Source organism: Cygnus olor, chromosome 3 (genome assembly GCF_009769625.2).
Source record: "Cygnus olor isolate bCygOlo1 chromosome 3, bCygOlo1.pri.v2, whole genome shotgun sequence".
Classification (NCBI taxonomy): Eukaryota; Metazoa; Chordata; class Aves; order Anseriformes; family Anatidae; genus Cygnus; species Cygnus olor.
In genome coordinates, this window is record NC_049171.1 from 4659631 (window position 1) to 4676663 (window position 17033).

Genomic DNA, 17033 nt, shown 5'->3' on the forward strand with positions numbered 1-17033 from the left:
GGGAAGAAATTCTGATTTTACACTGAAATCCAAAGTGTGACAGGCAGAAGACTAATGGCAAAGCATTAAAACACACTTCCTGAAAGTCACATTTAAATGCATGATTTTTAGACTGAGCTCCCACTAAATTCAGTCCACTTTTGTTTGTGCTTCACATCTACTAGGAGGATTGCTTTCATTGTAAGACTTTCTTTTGGGTTTAAGATCCTAAAATTAAACTTGGAGTTTTTATAGTGGAATCATCTGAGTATTCTTGGTGTTCTAGTACATTTCATTGCAACCCCTAAAAGCAAGAAACTTTATTGTTCTAAAAGGTAAGGTCAAAATCTTTGATTTTGGTACTGTTTATGAAGAGATGCAGAAAGAAGGCAATGAATAGCAGGTCAATGTATTATAAATCCTTAGGCTTAAAGGCATCCAGACCAGCCTGCAATCCTGCTCAGTGCTATGATGCAATTATGTATGCTCATATTTTAATGATGGCCTCACTTAAAAATGAAAAGATCCAAGTATGCCTGAAGGCTTGGACTCTTATTTGGCAGCTACCTCAAGGACTTCTCCATACCCTAGGCTGGTGAAACTTCAACATGCGGTAAAAGAAACAGATTCCCTCACTGGGGGGTGGGGGGCGGGGAGGAGGAGGCCATCTGCACAGAATGTTTACACCCTCATTTAAAATAAATAAATACTTTAAAACAATAATAATGATGAAGAAAAGGCAAGCTTGAACTTATTGTTTGGAGTTTATCAGAATTTTGAATGTGAAAACCACTTCATGATTACCTAGATTTAACAATATGTGGCAGATGACAAATAATGAAATCTGATAAGATTTTTGATGGCTGTAAATGAAATGGAAAAATATTTGAATCATCATAGTGATACAAATAACTTCCTAAGTTAGAGGTATCTCTACTGAATTCCAAGGGTTTCTGCTGATTGCAAGGTCTCCCTTATGTAGGATGCCTTGAGAATTAAACTTTACTTCAGAAGGTGAGTGGACCAAACCATGGCACAAGTTAGGCTGATAGTCAAGATGAACACTAGAACACGAGCAGCATATATTACAGGGATAATAGTCTATAGGATCAGAGTGGCAAACAGCACATACAAAAGTTGCCTTGCAAAGTAAGTCCTTGGGCTTGTTTTCCATTCATAATTGAACAAGTGTATTAAGGACATGTTCTCATAACCAGATGGACCTCATTTTACTGCATATAAAAGCAGTGGAAAAAAGAGAGCAATGTGTATTGGGCTTACCTGGCAAGGTTTTGGTAGTAGGGGGGTAGAGGGTGCTACAGGTTTGGCCTCTGTGAGAAGAGCCCAGAAACAGTCCCTTGTTAGATAAGGGCCAGCTCCAGCCAACACCAGAGAGGAACCCACTGGTGTCCAGAGCTGAGCCAGTGAGCAATGCTGGTTGTGCCTCTGTGAGAGCGGATTTAAGAAAGGACAACAACAACAACTACACAAAGCAAATAAACAAACAAAAAATCTGCTTCACAGCAGCAGCTGGAAGAGAGGTGAGAAAACAGAGAGAGAAAAAAATCCCTCAGATGCCAAGGTTAGTGCAGAAGGAGGGTAGAAGGTGCTCCAGCCATGGAGGAGGCCCTGTGGCCTGTGGAGAGGCCCCTGGTGGAGCAGGCTGTCCCCCTGCAGCCCATGGGTCCCACATGGAGCAGATCTCCACGCTGCAGCCCGTGGAGGAGCCCCTGGTGGAGCAGGTGGATGTGGCCTGGAAGAGGCTGCTGCCCATGGAGATCCCCCGCATGAGCAGGCCCCGGGCCGGAGCTGCAGCCCGTGGTGAGGAGCCCACGCAGGAGCAGGGGGTCTGGGGGGAGCTGCCGCCCATGGGGGACCCCTGCTGGAGCAGTTTGCTCCTGATGGATGGACCCCGTGGTATGGACCCATATGGGAGTAGTTCTTGAAGAGCTGCTGCCTGTGGGCATCCCCCGCAGGGTCACTTTGGGATGGACGGCATCCCGTGGGAGGGACCCCATGTGGAGCAGGGGCAGAGAGGGACCGTGAAGGAGCGGCAGAGAGCGTCAGGGACTCACTGCAGCCCCCATTCCCTGTTCCCCTGTGCTGCTCGGGGAGACGGGGGGAGAGGGGCGATGTAGAAGGGGGTTGATGGGGGACAGGCGATTTTAGTTTGCTTTCAGTTTCTCAGTGTTCTGGTCTGCTACAAATAGTTATATTAATCTACCTATGTTGAATCTGTTTTGCCTGTGATGGTAATCAGTGAGTGATCTCCCTGTTCTTATCTCAACCTTTGAGCCCTTTTATTTCATGTGAGTAGGGGGAGTGAGAGAGCAGTGGTGGTAAAGTTTACCTGCCCATCAGGGTGAAAGAACTGCAGAGTGCCAGAGCTGACACCCCCTATTTCCAAAATATTCTGTTTCAGCTCTGAAGATTTTGGATCTCAGAGATGATTTTCCACATCAGGAAAATTGCCCAGGGAATGTCTCTGAAATATCCAAGACTGTGTCTATAGTGTTTCTGAGCTATAAGACAAAGATTTAGCCATGGAACAATATTGCACATGGCACTCATAGAAGCCCTTGGATGTTTGCCAATAAATGTTACCAGCACAGCATATTATGGTCCTCAAATAAAAGACTGGATAACCCTGTGACTTGTTAGTTTTCAATGAGAAAAAAAGTATACCGGCTTGTGCCTCACTGTGGATGAAAAGTGGCCTTGCTGCCCATCACTGCCTGGGGAACCAAATACACCGATGAGACCACAGAGAGATACAAGATGACTGGGTACTTTTGAGAAAGTGTGAGTGTGTCCATGTGACTCACACAGCCTTTGCTGTTGCTGTTCCTGCACAGTTCCTTTAGTTTCTCCTTTAACTTAGTGGTCACATCTCTGCCCTACAACAAGGCACAGAAGTAAATGAGATTCAACCAACTTTCTATCATCTGTAGACGATCATCAGATGATCATCTGTCATCAGTGAAGATGATGATACAGCTGAGAAGTCCCATTGTCCTCCTCAAATGAGAAAGACCAAGAGCTAAGCATTATAAACATGCGGATGAGAAAGCAATATTGTATCCCAGTAATTTGGGAATGAGGAGATGACATTTCTTTTCCTTGGAATCAGAAGAAATCTTAAGTATTGGACTGAGAAACAGTCTAGCCTCTATGCTTTTTTCATCTCTGATTAATACATATTTACTCTTTCCTCATTAAGCAAGGAACTTACTTGTTAATGAAGAGGGTAAAGAAAAGAAAACAGGTCATCAGATCTCCTGACTCCATAAGTTGTGACTTTAAAGGAATATAAAATCATAGAATGATAAAATCATCCAGGTTGGAAATGACCCACCACTAAACCATGTCCCATGTCCACACATCTCTTAAATATCTCCAGGGATAGGATTCCACCACTTCCCTGAGGAGTGTGTTCCAATGCTTGATCACCCTCTCTGTGAAGAAGTACCATAAGACTCAACAAAATCCTTATGATTTCTCTATCTTAGCAATTCAGCCTCTGCACACAAAAATGTTCCAATCCTTTCAAAGTGATTTTGGTTATAAGCAGAGCAGGAGGAGATGACAGAATCCCTGCTATGACAAGACTGAAGATGGAATCCCTGGAAAAAGGAATGAGTGACAAATCCCAGAGGAAGGATCTCTAATACCTTCGGCAAACATAAGGCCAGGTAAAAGAAAGAACAAAAGGAACAAGAAAGGAACAATTTCTTGATTGCTAATACCTCAGCACTAGGAACCAATACGTTCCTTTGCAACTAACTGAATCAAAGGCCAGATTGTGAGAGATCATGGAAATCAGGAAACTCTAGAGGGCACCGGAGCTGTTTCACCACATAATCTCACACCAAGCTTCTTCCAGTCCATGCATCTAAACAGAATGCTGCTATCGCTAATCAAGACGACTGGAATTATTATGACAGCAGCTGCTCTACCTCCTGATAGGAAAAGAAGTATAAGAAATAGAAAACAATATAAAAAGGGGCTAAGATATCTGTAAAGGCAACCCACAAGTAAGAATTCGGTCTTGGCTCTTTGTTACAATTTAAAAAATGCTCTTAGTTTCAAAATGTATTTCATTGCTCTCTTTTACCCTTCAGAAGGAAGGATGTTACTTTTTTACTGCTCCGAATGTCTGAGCCTCTGTTTTTTTGCCTGTCGCCTTTTGTGTCACCTTGTCAGTATGATGCCAGGCACTCACAGGAGGCTGACAGCTCCAGGCTCAGAGACTGACTAAATGACAAAACTCTTGTCTCAAACAGTTTCATGGTGAGGGTGTTTCATATCAGCTGGATGGCTAGGCAAAACAAAGAATAATTTGAGAGGATAACGATTGCTTTTATTTTCTGGTTTTAGTATTCTGAGCCTATTATTTTTGTCTGTTTATATAAGGTTTCTGCTCCGAAAGAAGTGCCACTTGCAAAAAAAAAGTAGTTTTCCCTTTGCTCTTTTGCAGTTGTTATCTTTTATATGTGAAATAGATTATCTAGATGTGATTGTGCACCTTGATGAAATGTAACCTTAAAGGATCAAATCCAAATTCTGTAATCAGTAAATATTCATCTTTCCCTATGGGATGGATGACATCAGTAGGATTTTCTATCTAGTGCAAGTTCTTGTAGACACAAGTGACCCAAAAGCAGCTGTAAAAGGCATGTTTATATCTAATTTTACAAGTGAAGAAGTAAGGCTAAGAGTCTGACAAATGAGGTGAGGGAGCCTGTACTTATGTAAGCCAAGAAAAATGCACAGCACTCTTTAGTATAATCTCAGAAAATATTCTCTCTATAAATTTTTTTTTGGTGTGTGTTTGTGTCACTTTTTTTTCTTGGGGGGGAGGCTTGCTTTTTTGGGGGGCTGGGAGCTCATTTTTGGTGGGATTTGCAGGAACAGTAGTTTTCACTGGGTTTTTAGGAACTAAAAAAGACTTCTGCCAAAAATTCAAAAACCCTGATATCTACTTCTTATTAAAACATTTATTATTATAACATCTTCTAGATAAGGGGAGACCTCTCATTCTAAGAACGTGCATCTGCTCATACAGTTAGTAGAAATACTTAATTTAATAAAATATACTCTTTCATAAAATCACACTTTTGCTTTCACTGCAAGATTGAGCAGTGGCAGACAGCAAAGCTGTTCTGAAGAAAAGGCAGGTTATGAATGTAAAGACAAGAAGACACATGTCAATGTGACTCTCAGATCCCTGAATGAATCTGTGGGAAGCTCAGATATTGCAGTGGAATGGAAAAGAGAAGTAGATACATGCTCTCTACACTCAACAGGAGAGAAAGAGGGACTAAAATCAAATCAAATGCACTAATTTACTGTTTTCAACTTTTAGTCGGGTTGAAAGGATGTCCTAAATTCTACTCCTTAGACTGAAGGCTGCTTTGATGCTTTATCAACAGACATAAATATAAAATGAATAAAACAGGATCCTAGATCCAGAATTCTAGCTTTGGTTTAATGCAGAAGCTACCATACTAGATAAACATACTCAAGGGTTTTCATTCACAATCCAGTCTGAAATTTTCCTCTGCAAAAGAGAAAAACTTTAAAAACAGGGATGGAAAGTGAACATGCAGGCTCATCCATGCAACTAAGAGATGCTACGGGACATCCAGAGCATTTGTAGGGCTGGTAGATGTGATGCGGGGCTCACAAACAAGCCTTGAGCTGAGGGAGTAGCAGATGAATGTGACACAGGATGGTCTTTTACACCTAAAATGCGCCTAGACCTCCACATTCATGAGACAGTTAAATAACTCCAAGGTACTTAAACTGGGGCTAGGGTACGACTTTAGTCATCTATATCTGTGCTAGTAAGGTGAAGAGTGCAAAGGTTCCTCCTCTGCTCACAAGAGATCTAACACAGTCTGGCCTCATCTCCATTATTCAAGTATTTTAATCTGAAAAGTGGAGGCTATTTCTAAGATTCCAACTGGGAACATCCCCTTGACAGGGATAAGGTTGCCTTGTGCCTCGGAATTGCTTGTGACAGGAAGAGTTGGTCTAGGCCAAGTTCATAAAAACAAAACAAACCAAAACAAAAACAAACAAACCAAAACAAAAAAGCAGTAACAATCAAACATTATAGACTGTTGTGTTCCAGTGTCCAGGACCATACCCACACAGTTAATAGATAGGTTTTCATATATCTTTGAGGGGGTTTAGATTTTTATGTATCTCCATTCCTTCTCTGAAATATGGCAGAAGCATTTCCATTCTTCACAGCAGGGATCTATACGACTGAAAGCTATCAGTTCTTCTGGTCTTGTTCTATGCTCTGGGGGTGGTTGGATGCACTAAATGCCTGGGAAGTGCAAAGGTGCCAAAGACAGGTGACACATGAGTTAACTCCAACTGTTTCCCATACTGACATGCTTCTGTACCATCAAGATCTACTTGCACACCATTAAATGAAAAAGGATGCTGTTAGACGATTGTGCTGGTTAGCATTAATCCAGATTCATAAGAAGAAACCTGCAATGTCAGAATTCAGCTTTGCTCAGTTAATGGCAGGATTATGAGTGTTTGGGGGTTAGCCAAAGTTTCACCATCTCACATCACAACTAACCTGCACCATATGGTCTCTGAGTGCATGTCTCAGAGCTCTCGTGCCTCCAGGCAATCTTGTCTTCATCTGTTGTAGTTCCTGATTGCCCTGGTCCACCATTTCCAAGCTTTTCTAAAGTGAGTTGTTCTCAAAGCCTTGGGACATAGCCTCTTATATACGTGTCTTGCATACATCCACCTTTTTGCTTTCTCTATTTCAACCCCTGTCTTTCCTCCCATCAACCTGGATAATTGAGAGCTGTTTCTCAGTTTCAGTGAGTATGTATTAGGCTCTTTTACCTGTTCTAAATCCAAAGACAAGCAATTTACAATGCTAGAGAGATTCATATAACCTTGCTGTCCTGAAGAAAATAAAGATGAAATCTCAGCTTTGCTGACATCAGTGGGATTTGAAAACAGATTAAGTTTCAGGATAAATTAAAACCCCAGCTTTTCCCTCTTGGACAGACAGATGCATGCATATGCACACAAAAGTTTTGCTTGGTTCTGTGGAATTTTTGGAAGAAAAAACTCTGAATAACAAGTAATAGATGGTATTTTAAAAGAAACTAAGGTTTATCTAAATATATTTTCCTTTTTCCCTTCCCCCCCCTTTTTTTTTTGCTTTCATTCTCACTCCCTCTCTTTCACATTCTCCTGCTCTCTCTTTCCTGATGCTTATTCCGTTTTGAAAGCAAAGGGCCAGAGAAATGGGTTACTCTCTCTAAAGATATAGAAACATTTAGAGTCTTTTTTAGTACTGATGTGCTGGCTTTGCTGTCTGCTCTCATGGACTCATAAAGGCACTTACACAGACCAGACTTTAGAGGACAACAAAGAGACACTCATGTATCTGGACAAAAAGCACTTAGTAATGGAGATAGATTTTTCCATGGTTTTCCTGTTTGCTGCATGGCTTAATGCTGATTCTGTCTTTAGTTATAGCTTTCAGGCCCGATGCAACCCATAGGATCATTCCACTCGCTCCTCTGCATTTATCATGATGGGATCAAAGAAGGGTTGAAGGACAGCATGGGTAGCCCTACAGCACATCACCTCTTCTTGAGCCCACAATTTTTATGCTAAGAAATTTGATCTGACTCAGCATTTTTCTCATGAGGTAAGTGACTTATGAACCAGCCCTAACAAATCTGGAATTTTCTAAGTCTTAGTAAGTTATTTGTAGCACAGATAAGGTAGCTAACTGGGCTATAGTAAGGGCTGGTGTTTCCTTGAATCCTCAGGCTACATATATATTATGAATATATATATAATATGTATATTGTTATTATATATTGTATACGTTGCATTTATTATTATTATTATTATTATTATTATATATTGTATATATTAGTAATATATATGTGCCACTGTGCCCAGGAATGTTTTGGTACAGTGTTAATTATATTGGGCACCAAAAATCAAGGGCTCCTGCTAAAAAGCAGCACAACTAAATGATACGTGCCTGTGTCCTGACACTTTTTATTTACTAATATCAATATAATACCTCTGCAGTAAGATATTTCAAAATGCACTGAAAAGGAAAAAATCTTGAATAAAACAAATATAACACAACCTTGACTCTGGTAGTGCAAAATAATTGCTGGTATGAATGTAAGGGTCTGCAGAATTGTTTGTTCATGGTCAAACAATACTGGTAAATTATTCTTCCTGCAGCACTGAGTTTTCTGTATTCAAGTCAGATGGGAATCTCAGAGAGCAGCTGCACAAACATGGTCATACTAGGGGTGTAGATGAGCCTATGTTTTCTGTGTATCTGGTAAAGTTGTGCAAAACTCAGCAGTTTTCAGACTCACTGGCAGCTTCTTTGAAGATTTCTCCTGTTCTAAGCTTTGTATGAACTTTGAGTTTGGGGTTCGAGAAAACCCAGCAATTCTGAGCCCTTCATGGGGACTATCCTGTGCTTCAGATAGGACACATATTTAAAGATCTTGATGAATTGGGACTCAGTGGAAAAACTTCACAGAGAAGCATGAGCTTGAATATTTAAAACAGAGGAAACTGGAATTGCTGCTTGTATCTGACCTGTGCTAGTCTGTGAACCCTGGTCTTAATTATTAATGTTGAACAAGTAACATTGCAAGCGAGTGGAGAACATTATTCCTCACTTACCAACTGTAGGGTAATTTATTCCTAAAGAAAACTTCCTTTTACCCTAAGGTAGTAGATTCTGGATGCTGTAGGTATCAGATTTTATAGCCCTTCAGAAAGTCTTTCATTATCTTATAATTAATTCTAATAATATAGGATTGTGTGATTCCTCTGAATTTTTCTGGTCATAAAAAATCTCTACTGCTTTCTGACATTGTATGGCATAAACATATATATATGTATAAAATCTCAACTTTTCATATTGTTCCTTTTCTGCCTTGAACACGGTTTACAAGGCAGAATTTCTTAACCTCTTCTTGTTATAGTAAATCTGTATGAAACTATATGGGATTTCTGATGGTTTATGTCTAAAATAAAAAATCAGATCATATTGAATAATGGCTGAAAAACACACTAAATCCTGCTACAATATTCACAGAACCTTGACAGAAGTTCCAGTTAAAGCCTGTCTTTGCCAAAGGTAACAGTTTGGCTCCAGCTCAATCTAGAGATTTATACAGCTTCAAGACAGAGAATTTATTGCAAGAAATCCTGTAGTTCTGGAATACAGATAGAAATGAAGATGAAAATTTCACAATTGAAAAAGTATATTATGAAATTTATGATGGCTGCTTGCATCCACTGATTCAGATTTATGCCTCCTCTGAAAAAAAACATGTTTGTAGACCGCTGATAGCTCTTGGGTATTTTGGTCATAAATAACATTAATTTTGTGTGCATAGTCAGGATCAGCCACTTGTTAGGACAGTCCAATTTTAGACTCCAATTATTGTAGGCTTCATCAGAATATTTGACAGTGAATATTTGACAGTGACTATGGTAAGAATGTCAAATACATCTCTAGCATACAGTTGCAATGTTTTTTATAGATATAGATACATCAGAAATTTGTTCATTTTACTGTAACAAATAGAATTATAGAATCATAGAATGTCTTGGGTTGGAAGGGACCTTGAAGGTCATCTAACTCCAACCCCCTGCCATAGGCAGGGTTGAAATAGGCAGAGTCTGTTCTTTTGAAATTCTGACCTTAAATGAGAGCTTATGATCACAAATGTGGAGTCCAATATATGTTGAGTATTTGAATTCTTAGTGTATTTTATGTTATGTAAATGCTTCCAACATCTTTTTATGAAACCCTTCTCTACAGATGTATGATGACAAAGAGCTATTTCTGTTTGTGACCAGTAGAAAGCTGTGCTATGCCTCAGAGAGCAGTGGCCATGCTGTTCCTGGTTTACAAGGACTTTCTCCTTGTGTTGGGGTACCATGAATTTCCTTTTCTTCTCTCATCCTCAGCTGATCAGGTGCAAATTTCCTGTGACAGGGGTTGGCTCAATCTGAGGATCATCCCTCAGAGAAAGATAGACAAACCAAGTGACTGGTAAAAAGCAGTCTCTGTTGAAACCTTGATTCAGAAAATACTCCATTCTCCTGGAAAACATGGTGAGTGAAATTCTCACATCTTCTCTGACATCTGAGACAGACTTATGTGCCTTCTGTGATATTTAATCTCAGGAAGGCAAGTAGTGGTAGTAGTGGTAGACAACCTAGCTCTGAAGGCTGCCAGATAGAGGAGATGAGAATCATGATTTTTTTTTTTTTTTTTCCCTACACTAAGCTTAGGCATTTACAATATGTGTCTGTGTATGTACTGGTTGGCTGAGCTCCCATTCAGCTGCATGTCTGGACTAGACTAATGAGTCAACAGAGTTTAGAGAGAAATTCAAGTCACACTAAAGTAGATGTCTACGTTAGGCCTGCATTAAGTATCTACGTTGCAGATTCCACTGGCTGAACAGATGAAATCCCTACAGACTATGGCAGGAGGTTTACCTAGCTAAAATGGAGGCACCTATATGTAGATGAGTAGAGTTAGAGGTCTGGGTCAGAAGCTGGATCTGACCTCAACTTATGTGCAACAGATGGAAAAGGTATATGGCCTCAGCTCAGCCTCTGGGTCTGGCAGTGCTCATCATTCCCCAAGCACAGATATCAGAGACAGCTGTCTGATTTAAGCCCAGAGAAGCATCTGTGTAGGATCAAGACCTGTACTTTTCTAGGTGCCCATCTTCAGTCCAACACTTATTGCCTACAGCAGGCATAAAAGAAAGCACTGACTGATCCAGGAACTTTGTACAGAAGCTTTGTACTCCAACTCACTAAAGTCAAGCAGAGAAAGAATGATGGGATCTGTACAAATTGACAGCTTTTGTAGCTGTAGCCATCAGCATTTTACCCTGACTGCTGTTTCTTCTTTAAATACAGGAATCCTTGGGGATTAGCTGCCCTCTATCACGTTTATTTTATGTGCATATAATGGGGAATTAACTATTTTTCTACAAGTCTAGGTTGCCCATTAAAATTATTCTTTGAGCATTATGTATAAATAAGTGTTTTCCTTGGTTTTCATGTGTATTTAGGTATTTTGGAGTGTGTGTATAAGGGAAAGTATACATAGGTGTAGGTGGTATGTGTTTGTGTATGTGTACACATTACTGCATGAGTAATAATATTCCTCACTCACTTTAGTAGAAGTGAGGTTGTCTAGGTGTGTTCATATATGCATACGGTAAACACTGTTCTGTGTAAGAATGAAGAGGAATATGTGCATTTGTGGACCAGGTATTATCCTTGCCCTCCACCCTTGTCTAAACAGATAGACAAGGTGGGGTAGTGGCCATTTTGGATGCCATTCAAAGTCTGAGGGACTATTAGGTACCACACCACCTGGCTGGTAAATTCTTGATGCTCTGTGAGAATCTTAATAACTAAAAGATGTTGTGACATTGGAGTACAGAAGTTGTCTGCCCATCCAATGAATGGAGAGTTTTTCAGACAGTTGTGCTAAAGAATATAGAACTTCACCGTAAGGCTTTATAGGTTTGAAGAATCTACTTAGTGTTACAATCTGTAAACTACTCATTGGAATAGTTCTTTACATGTTGATTTTCCAAGGTATCAACTAACAGCTATGAAAAAGAAAAAAAATCTGTAGACTCAGCTAGTCATGTATTCCCCTCTGTTGTCCAAGCAAAGGTAGAAGAACCTCTAAGATGTTTCATCACACTTATCTTTGATAAATATCTTAGATAACCCCATTATATCAGAACAACCTTCTGGAAGTTCCCATCTCTTGACTGTATGTAACATACAACTGAAAGTGAAAATATGGAGTTGCGCAATACCTGGGTTAATAAATCTTGCAGATCCTAAGACATCTGTACATTTTTATCCATAACTTGGATAAAATTCCAATGAAATGTGGACAGCTTCTTAGGCTGTCTACATAAGTAAATTAAGTATTGCTAAGGCATAGGCACAAGAACTGAGTCTAAATATGTTAGTAAATTTTTAGCAGTCTCTGGCATAGTTTTGGTCTGAATTTGCATTCTATCAGATCATTCCAAGGTATTGTTCAGGAATTAGTGTAGCAAGACCACTCCCAGCAGGCAGTATGCTTTGAGGCCATTCTGGTTCAGCCTGCTTTGGAGATTAAAGTGTATATATATACATATGCACTTCATGTAAAAGCATGCTCCTGGTGGGATGCTGTCAAATGGTCTTAGTAGCACAGAGGAAGTGCTGGAGCTATTTAGTTAATTGGTAAGGATGCAGCCTAACTGTTCCTCTATTCATTGTTATAGTGATTCATTTATATTGCCAAGGTGGCTCAAAACTTGAGTTTCCACACTTCTGGACCATTTACATTCTCTCTTGATTGGCTTGTGATTTGGCTCATATCTAAAGGAAGGCAGATAAGAAGATTTGGCTAGCAGATATAGAAAATGATTGACTCAAACTCAGACTGTCATCCATTCAGCAGGGTGAATACAACTAGCTTGAGCCTCTTTGCTAGGTAAGCATAAGCTTTTAACAGGCACAGACAACAAAGAGAATATAGACATTATTGTAGTCTATGTATAGACATATAGACATGTCATAAGTAAGGGAACAAATACCATTACATCCTCATATGTAGTATTTACCAAAATTATGAATTTTAGGTAAATGCTCTTCTTTCAAAATCATACCTGAAATGTGTTAAATGTCTCTGGATGTCGAGGTCTAGTATTGGAGTCGGTCTGGAGGATCCAAGGGGTGATCTGTCTTGACTCAGAAGATCTTGGAATTCTTTACATATTTGTCTAAAAAGAAAGTGGATATCCTTAATTGTGATAGGGGTAATCCTTCCTTTAATGCTGATCCCCATAATCCTGGGTGATTTCATTCATAACAAATATTTGTCAGAGGCAGTGTTAAAGGAATTAAAGACAAATGAATCCTCCCTTGCCTTCCTGCCCCAAATTCTCAGAGCAGACAGCATATAGAATCTCTTGAAGAAGAGTAATTCCCCTCTGAAACCATGTTAATATTGAGAAATTCCATCAATGCAAACTTTCACTAGCTGGGACCTACGACTGCAGTTTTGGCATCTTGCAATGAGAGCTCAGAGTCTGTTTTGCCTGCTCTCTCATCAATTTAAGGTCCTTTGGAAAGGATGGATGGTCTTCTGTTCCTTCTAACTTTCCTTCTCAGGATGCGTCAGCACTGGAGATACATTTATAGAGGACCTAACGGTAAGAGAAACCTAAAAATTAGGTATTTTAATTCTTGTGATATTGTTGTATTGCGCTAGTTCACAAATTAGTCTAGGAATGTGCTACTAATACATTATAAATCAATCAATCAATCAAACAAACAAACAATCAAACAAAACCAGTTCCATTTGGTGCATGCTTCCTGAAGAATGCTATCTGGAAATTGGATGGATTGCCATAACTTACTTTCAATTGGTTTATGACACAGTCAATTAAAACAACAACAACAACAAAAGGTCAGATATCCAGATATGTGTCTCAGGACTTCTCCAAATTGGCATATCATTCTCCACCAAATGTATCAGAAATATAGACACTTAATGTGGGGTCAGGAGGGGTATGATGCCATCCAAATGATCAGGACACTCACATAATTTACCTGATACTAGCCTGATACTCAGTTGTATTGGCCTAGTAATGGTCTCAATGACTACATGTCAAATAGTAAACTATATGGTGCTGGGGTTTCTTCTTACATCCTGTGGCCAATTATCATTATCTGATAAAGTCTGTATGCATATGCTCTCCTAACTTCCCAACAGTATGGCTGCATCCAAACTGATTCCTGAAAATAGATGTTGGTGTGGACTACTTCCCACAACATGTACAGAAGACATTTGGGAGTGTTCAAGGAACCAGTCTAATATTTTAATAATATAGACAAGCTCAACAAAATGCCATAGTGTGTGCATGGCTTACTTTGTTATTATAGATGAAATAACTGTGTATGGGCCCAGTTTTAACACTAAAGAGGGTCTCTGTGATCCATGATTTCTGCTAGCATACTTTTGCTTTGTACATCTGATCCTAGAAAGAGTTCAAGTTCTTCATCATGACATTGTAACACTTGTCCTTTGGGACAGGGACATAATAAAAATTAAGTGGTTAAACTCAGCTTTTTGGTATTTAGGTCTCTTCATTACCCAGTTACAAGTAACAAAACTCCACCAATCTGTTTTTACTTTTCAATATATCACTGTTCTACAAGATTTGGATATAGACTTTGGATAGCACAGCTCTCTCCTAACAGGAAAGGGATGCAGAAAACTATTTCCCGCTGCGACACTGGACTTCATCCAAGGTTGTTTTCTGTAAATGCTTGTCATCAGTATGGACAAGGACACTGACTGCTGGAAAAGACAGCATCATCTTAGCCTTTCGAGCAAAGAGAGGTATTCAGCAGAAATGTATGTAAATGCAGCATACAGTTTTAATGAATCAGATCCTTAGAGGAAAAACAGTTCCTTTCAACAACTGAAAACAGTCAGTCATTTTAGCTTCTAAACAATCTGCTATCCCCAGTCGGCCCTGTCAACACTGTTCCTCTCTCCTTCCTCCAACCTTTACTTTCTACCTGTTGAAAAAGTTCATCTTACGAGTTCTTATATTTTGACAAAGAAAAGTGTCAAAACCAAGTGTGCAATTAAGTTCCCTTCTATCTTCACATGTCAGAAGTCTTTACTGAATGTTGCAGATTGAAAGAAAACTTTTTTATTATACATGAAAACCTTTAAAAGGCAGTAACCTACTTTTTCAAGGGATTTCTACTCAAAGTCATGTCTCAATGCCTCCACTACCAACAAAACATTACCTGGGGTAGTGACAGAGAGGATGGTTGACAGTTATGTACCAAGTTGGACTGTGATTTTGCATAAGCAAAGAAAGATGGTTAGGGATTATCTGTCTTAAGGGCTCCAGCTAAAAAAAAAAAAAGCAAATAAATAAATAAATAAAAGAGAATCCTGGCCTTTCTTGTAAGGGAGGCACCTAATGATTTGTGAAAGATGGCCAGATGTTCCAGGATATGATCAGGAAAAAATAGAAACTTATGTACAGAATCAGACCGAAAGCCCATCTAGTCCATGATCCTATCCCTAGAAATAGACAAAGCCTTTGTGAGGAGTACAAGAATGGGATGAATGTGTGCCCATGAACCTGATATATTCCAAGTGTGGCAGAGTTGCCAGGCATCGAAAGAGTAAACATCAGAGAGGTTCTCAGCAGGTACTTTGCATCCTGTCTCAAAGTTATTTTTCACAAAACCAGCACACTGAGAACATATTGTCATGGGTCAGATATTAATTATCCTGTATTGGTTGTAGCAACCCCACAATAAAAAGGTTATGCACAGTATTCTGTTCTGATGTGTGTAAATGTATATCTGGTCCTCTTTCTCATGTGCAAGATCTTGTGTTGTGATACTCTGTGATATTTCCCCTAGGACACTGTGCCTTTCCATCAAGTGGAATTGTTGATGTGGCCTTCATCAGTTCTGTACCTGTCCTACCTGTAACCCCTGCAGCCTGATCAAGTTCTATCCCCTGTTGTAAAGCCATTAATGGTCTTTCCCACACCCCTACAAGGTTAACCAAACCATGCTTAAAGGCCCTCTAAGTCCAAACACCTTTTTTTATATTTTTTTTAAATTTTTTTTAGATTTCTTTGTGGGTTGCATAATCATGTCTTGAAGCCTCCCTAAATGTCTAGAGTTAACAGGACACCATCAGCACCCTTTGGCCAGAATTAAGACAATTCAGTCCTTTTTTTTTAAGCACCTTGCTCTGGAGTGCCCAAATAACCATCTACTCAGTCAAAGAAAGTGGAGAAGTAGAATCATAGGAATGGCTTCTCTCATTGTCTGTCACATTCTTACCCATTCAGTTCCTAACCAAAATTTGCTTAACTCCTGTTCTGCCCTTTCTGTCACTTGTGTTCCACACTGCACTGGCAATCATCTCTTCTTCCCATGATAATGGTCAGGTAAGGCTCCAATTCTTCACTGTCTAGACCATCAAATTACTAGCATAGGCCATGACACCATCTTGTTGCATCAACTAGTACTGTTCTAGGTGGGTCCTGGATTAGCAAATGCAAGGAATTATTTCCAAGAGGTAGTTTTAGAAGGTCAGGTAGCTTAGCACAATGAATGTGGTCTGTTCCGTGACAGAAAATTGCCCTGGTTTCATTCACTGTACTACTGTCAGTATACTGTTAATGTAGCCTCTGACCAGGTAGGGCTGACCAGGGAAATGAACAGAATTGCCTCAGGCTTAGTGCCGTGTTTGAGTTAAAGAGGGCTATTGGCATCTAAAACAGCAGCCTCTTTATTAACACGTGGGTCATAGTTCTGTGCATGGATGCTGAACTGCTTCCACTCAGGGTAGATATATTGCTTGACTACAAGATGTAGATGCCCTTGATAACAATGAGATATTCTACCAGAAACTGGAGACTTCTACATTGTAGACATTAAAGTCTCTATTTAGGTGCACATAGATATGTAATACCAAAGACATCCATAAGAAATGGCAAATATGACATAGCAATAAAAAGATACTTATGCCCTTCTCGAGTAGCTGCTGATAACTAAGCTGGATAATCAGTTAATCTCAAATGGTGATAGGTATTGCGTTTGGGCACCAAGCCACTAAAGATGGATGTCTGAACCCAGCACAGATTTTCACATATATTACTAGGAATTGCAGAAATACATATTTTTTTCTTTCCTCTTATTTTTCCTTAACATCCCACTTGTGAAAGATCTCACTGTTTTTACCAAAGGCACACTTCTGAGGACTTCTGGCTCTGTCCCAGTGGGACAGTAGCAACGCACATGCACAATGACACTCCATTTGTTTCCACAGACATGATTTGCCTTGAATGATTTTTCCACCCTGCAATTTCAGTTTCGTTTTTGGTGACAGCATAACTATCCACCACATTTTCTAGTGTCTCAATTTA

The 17033-nt window shown here is 39.6% G+C and overlaps 1 protein-coding gene across 4 annotated transcripts in view; it reads right to left on the bottom strand.

Moving 5' to 3' along the window:
* Positions 1 to 17033, bottom strand: part of TFAP2D (transcription factor AP-2 delta) — a 59394-nt gene that overhangs the window by 13764 nt on the left and 28597 nt on the right. For all 4 annotated transcript variants that reach the window (XR_005818678.1, XM_040553246.1, XM_040553244.1 and 1 more), the window contains one exon: positions 12726 to 12839. Coding sequence is in view for 3 of the 4 variants with exons in the window: in XM_040553246.1 (XP_040409180.1) it covers positions 12726 to 12839 (114 nt within the window). In the remaining variant the exon portion in view is untranslated. The remainder of the gene's footprint in view (positions 1 to 12725; positions 12840 to 17033) is intronic.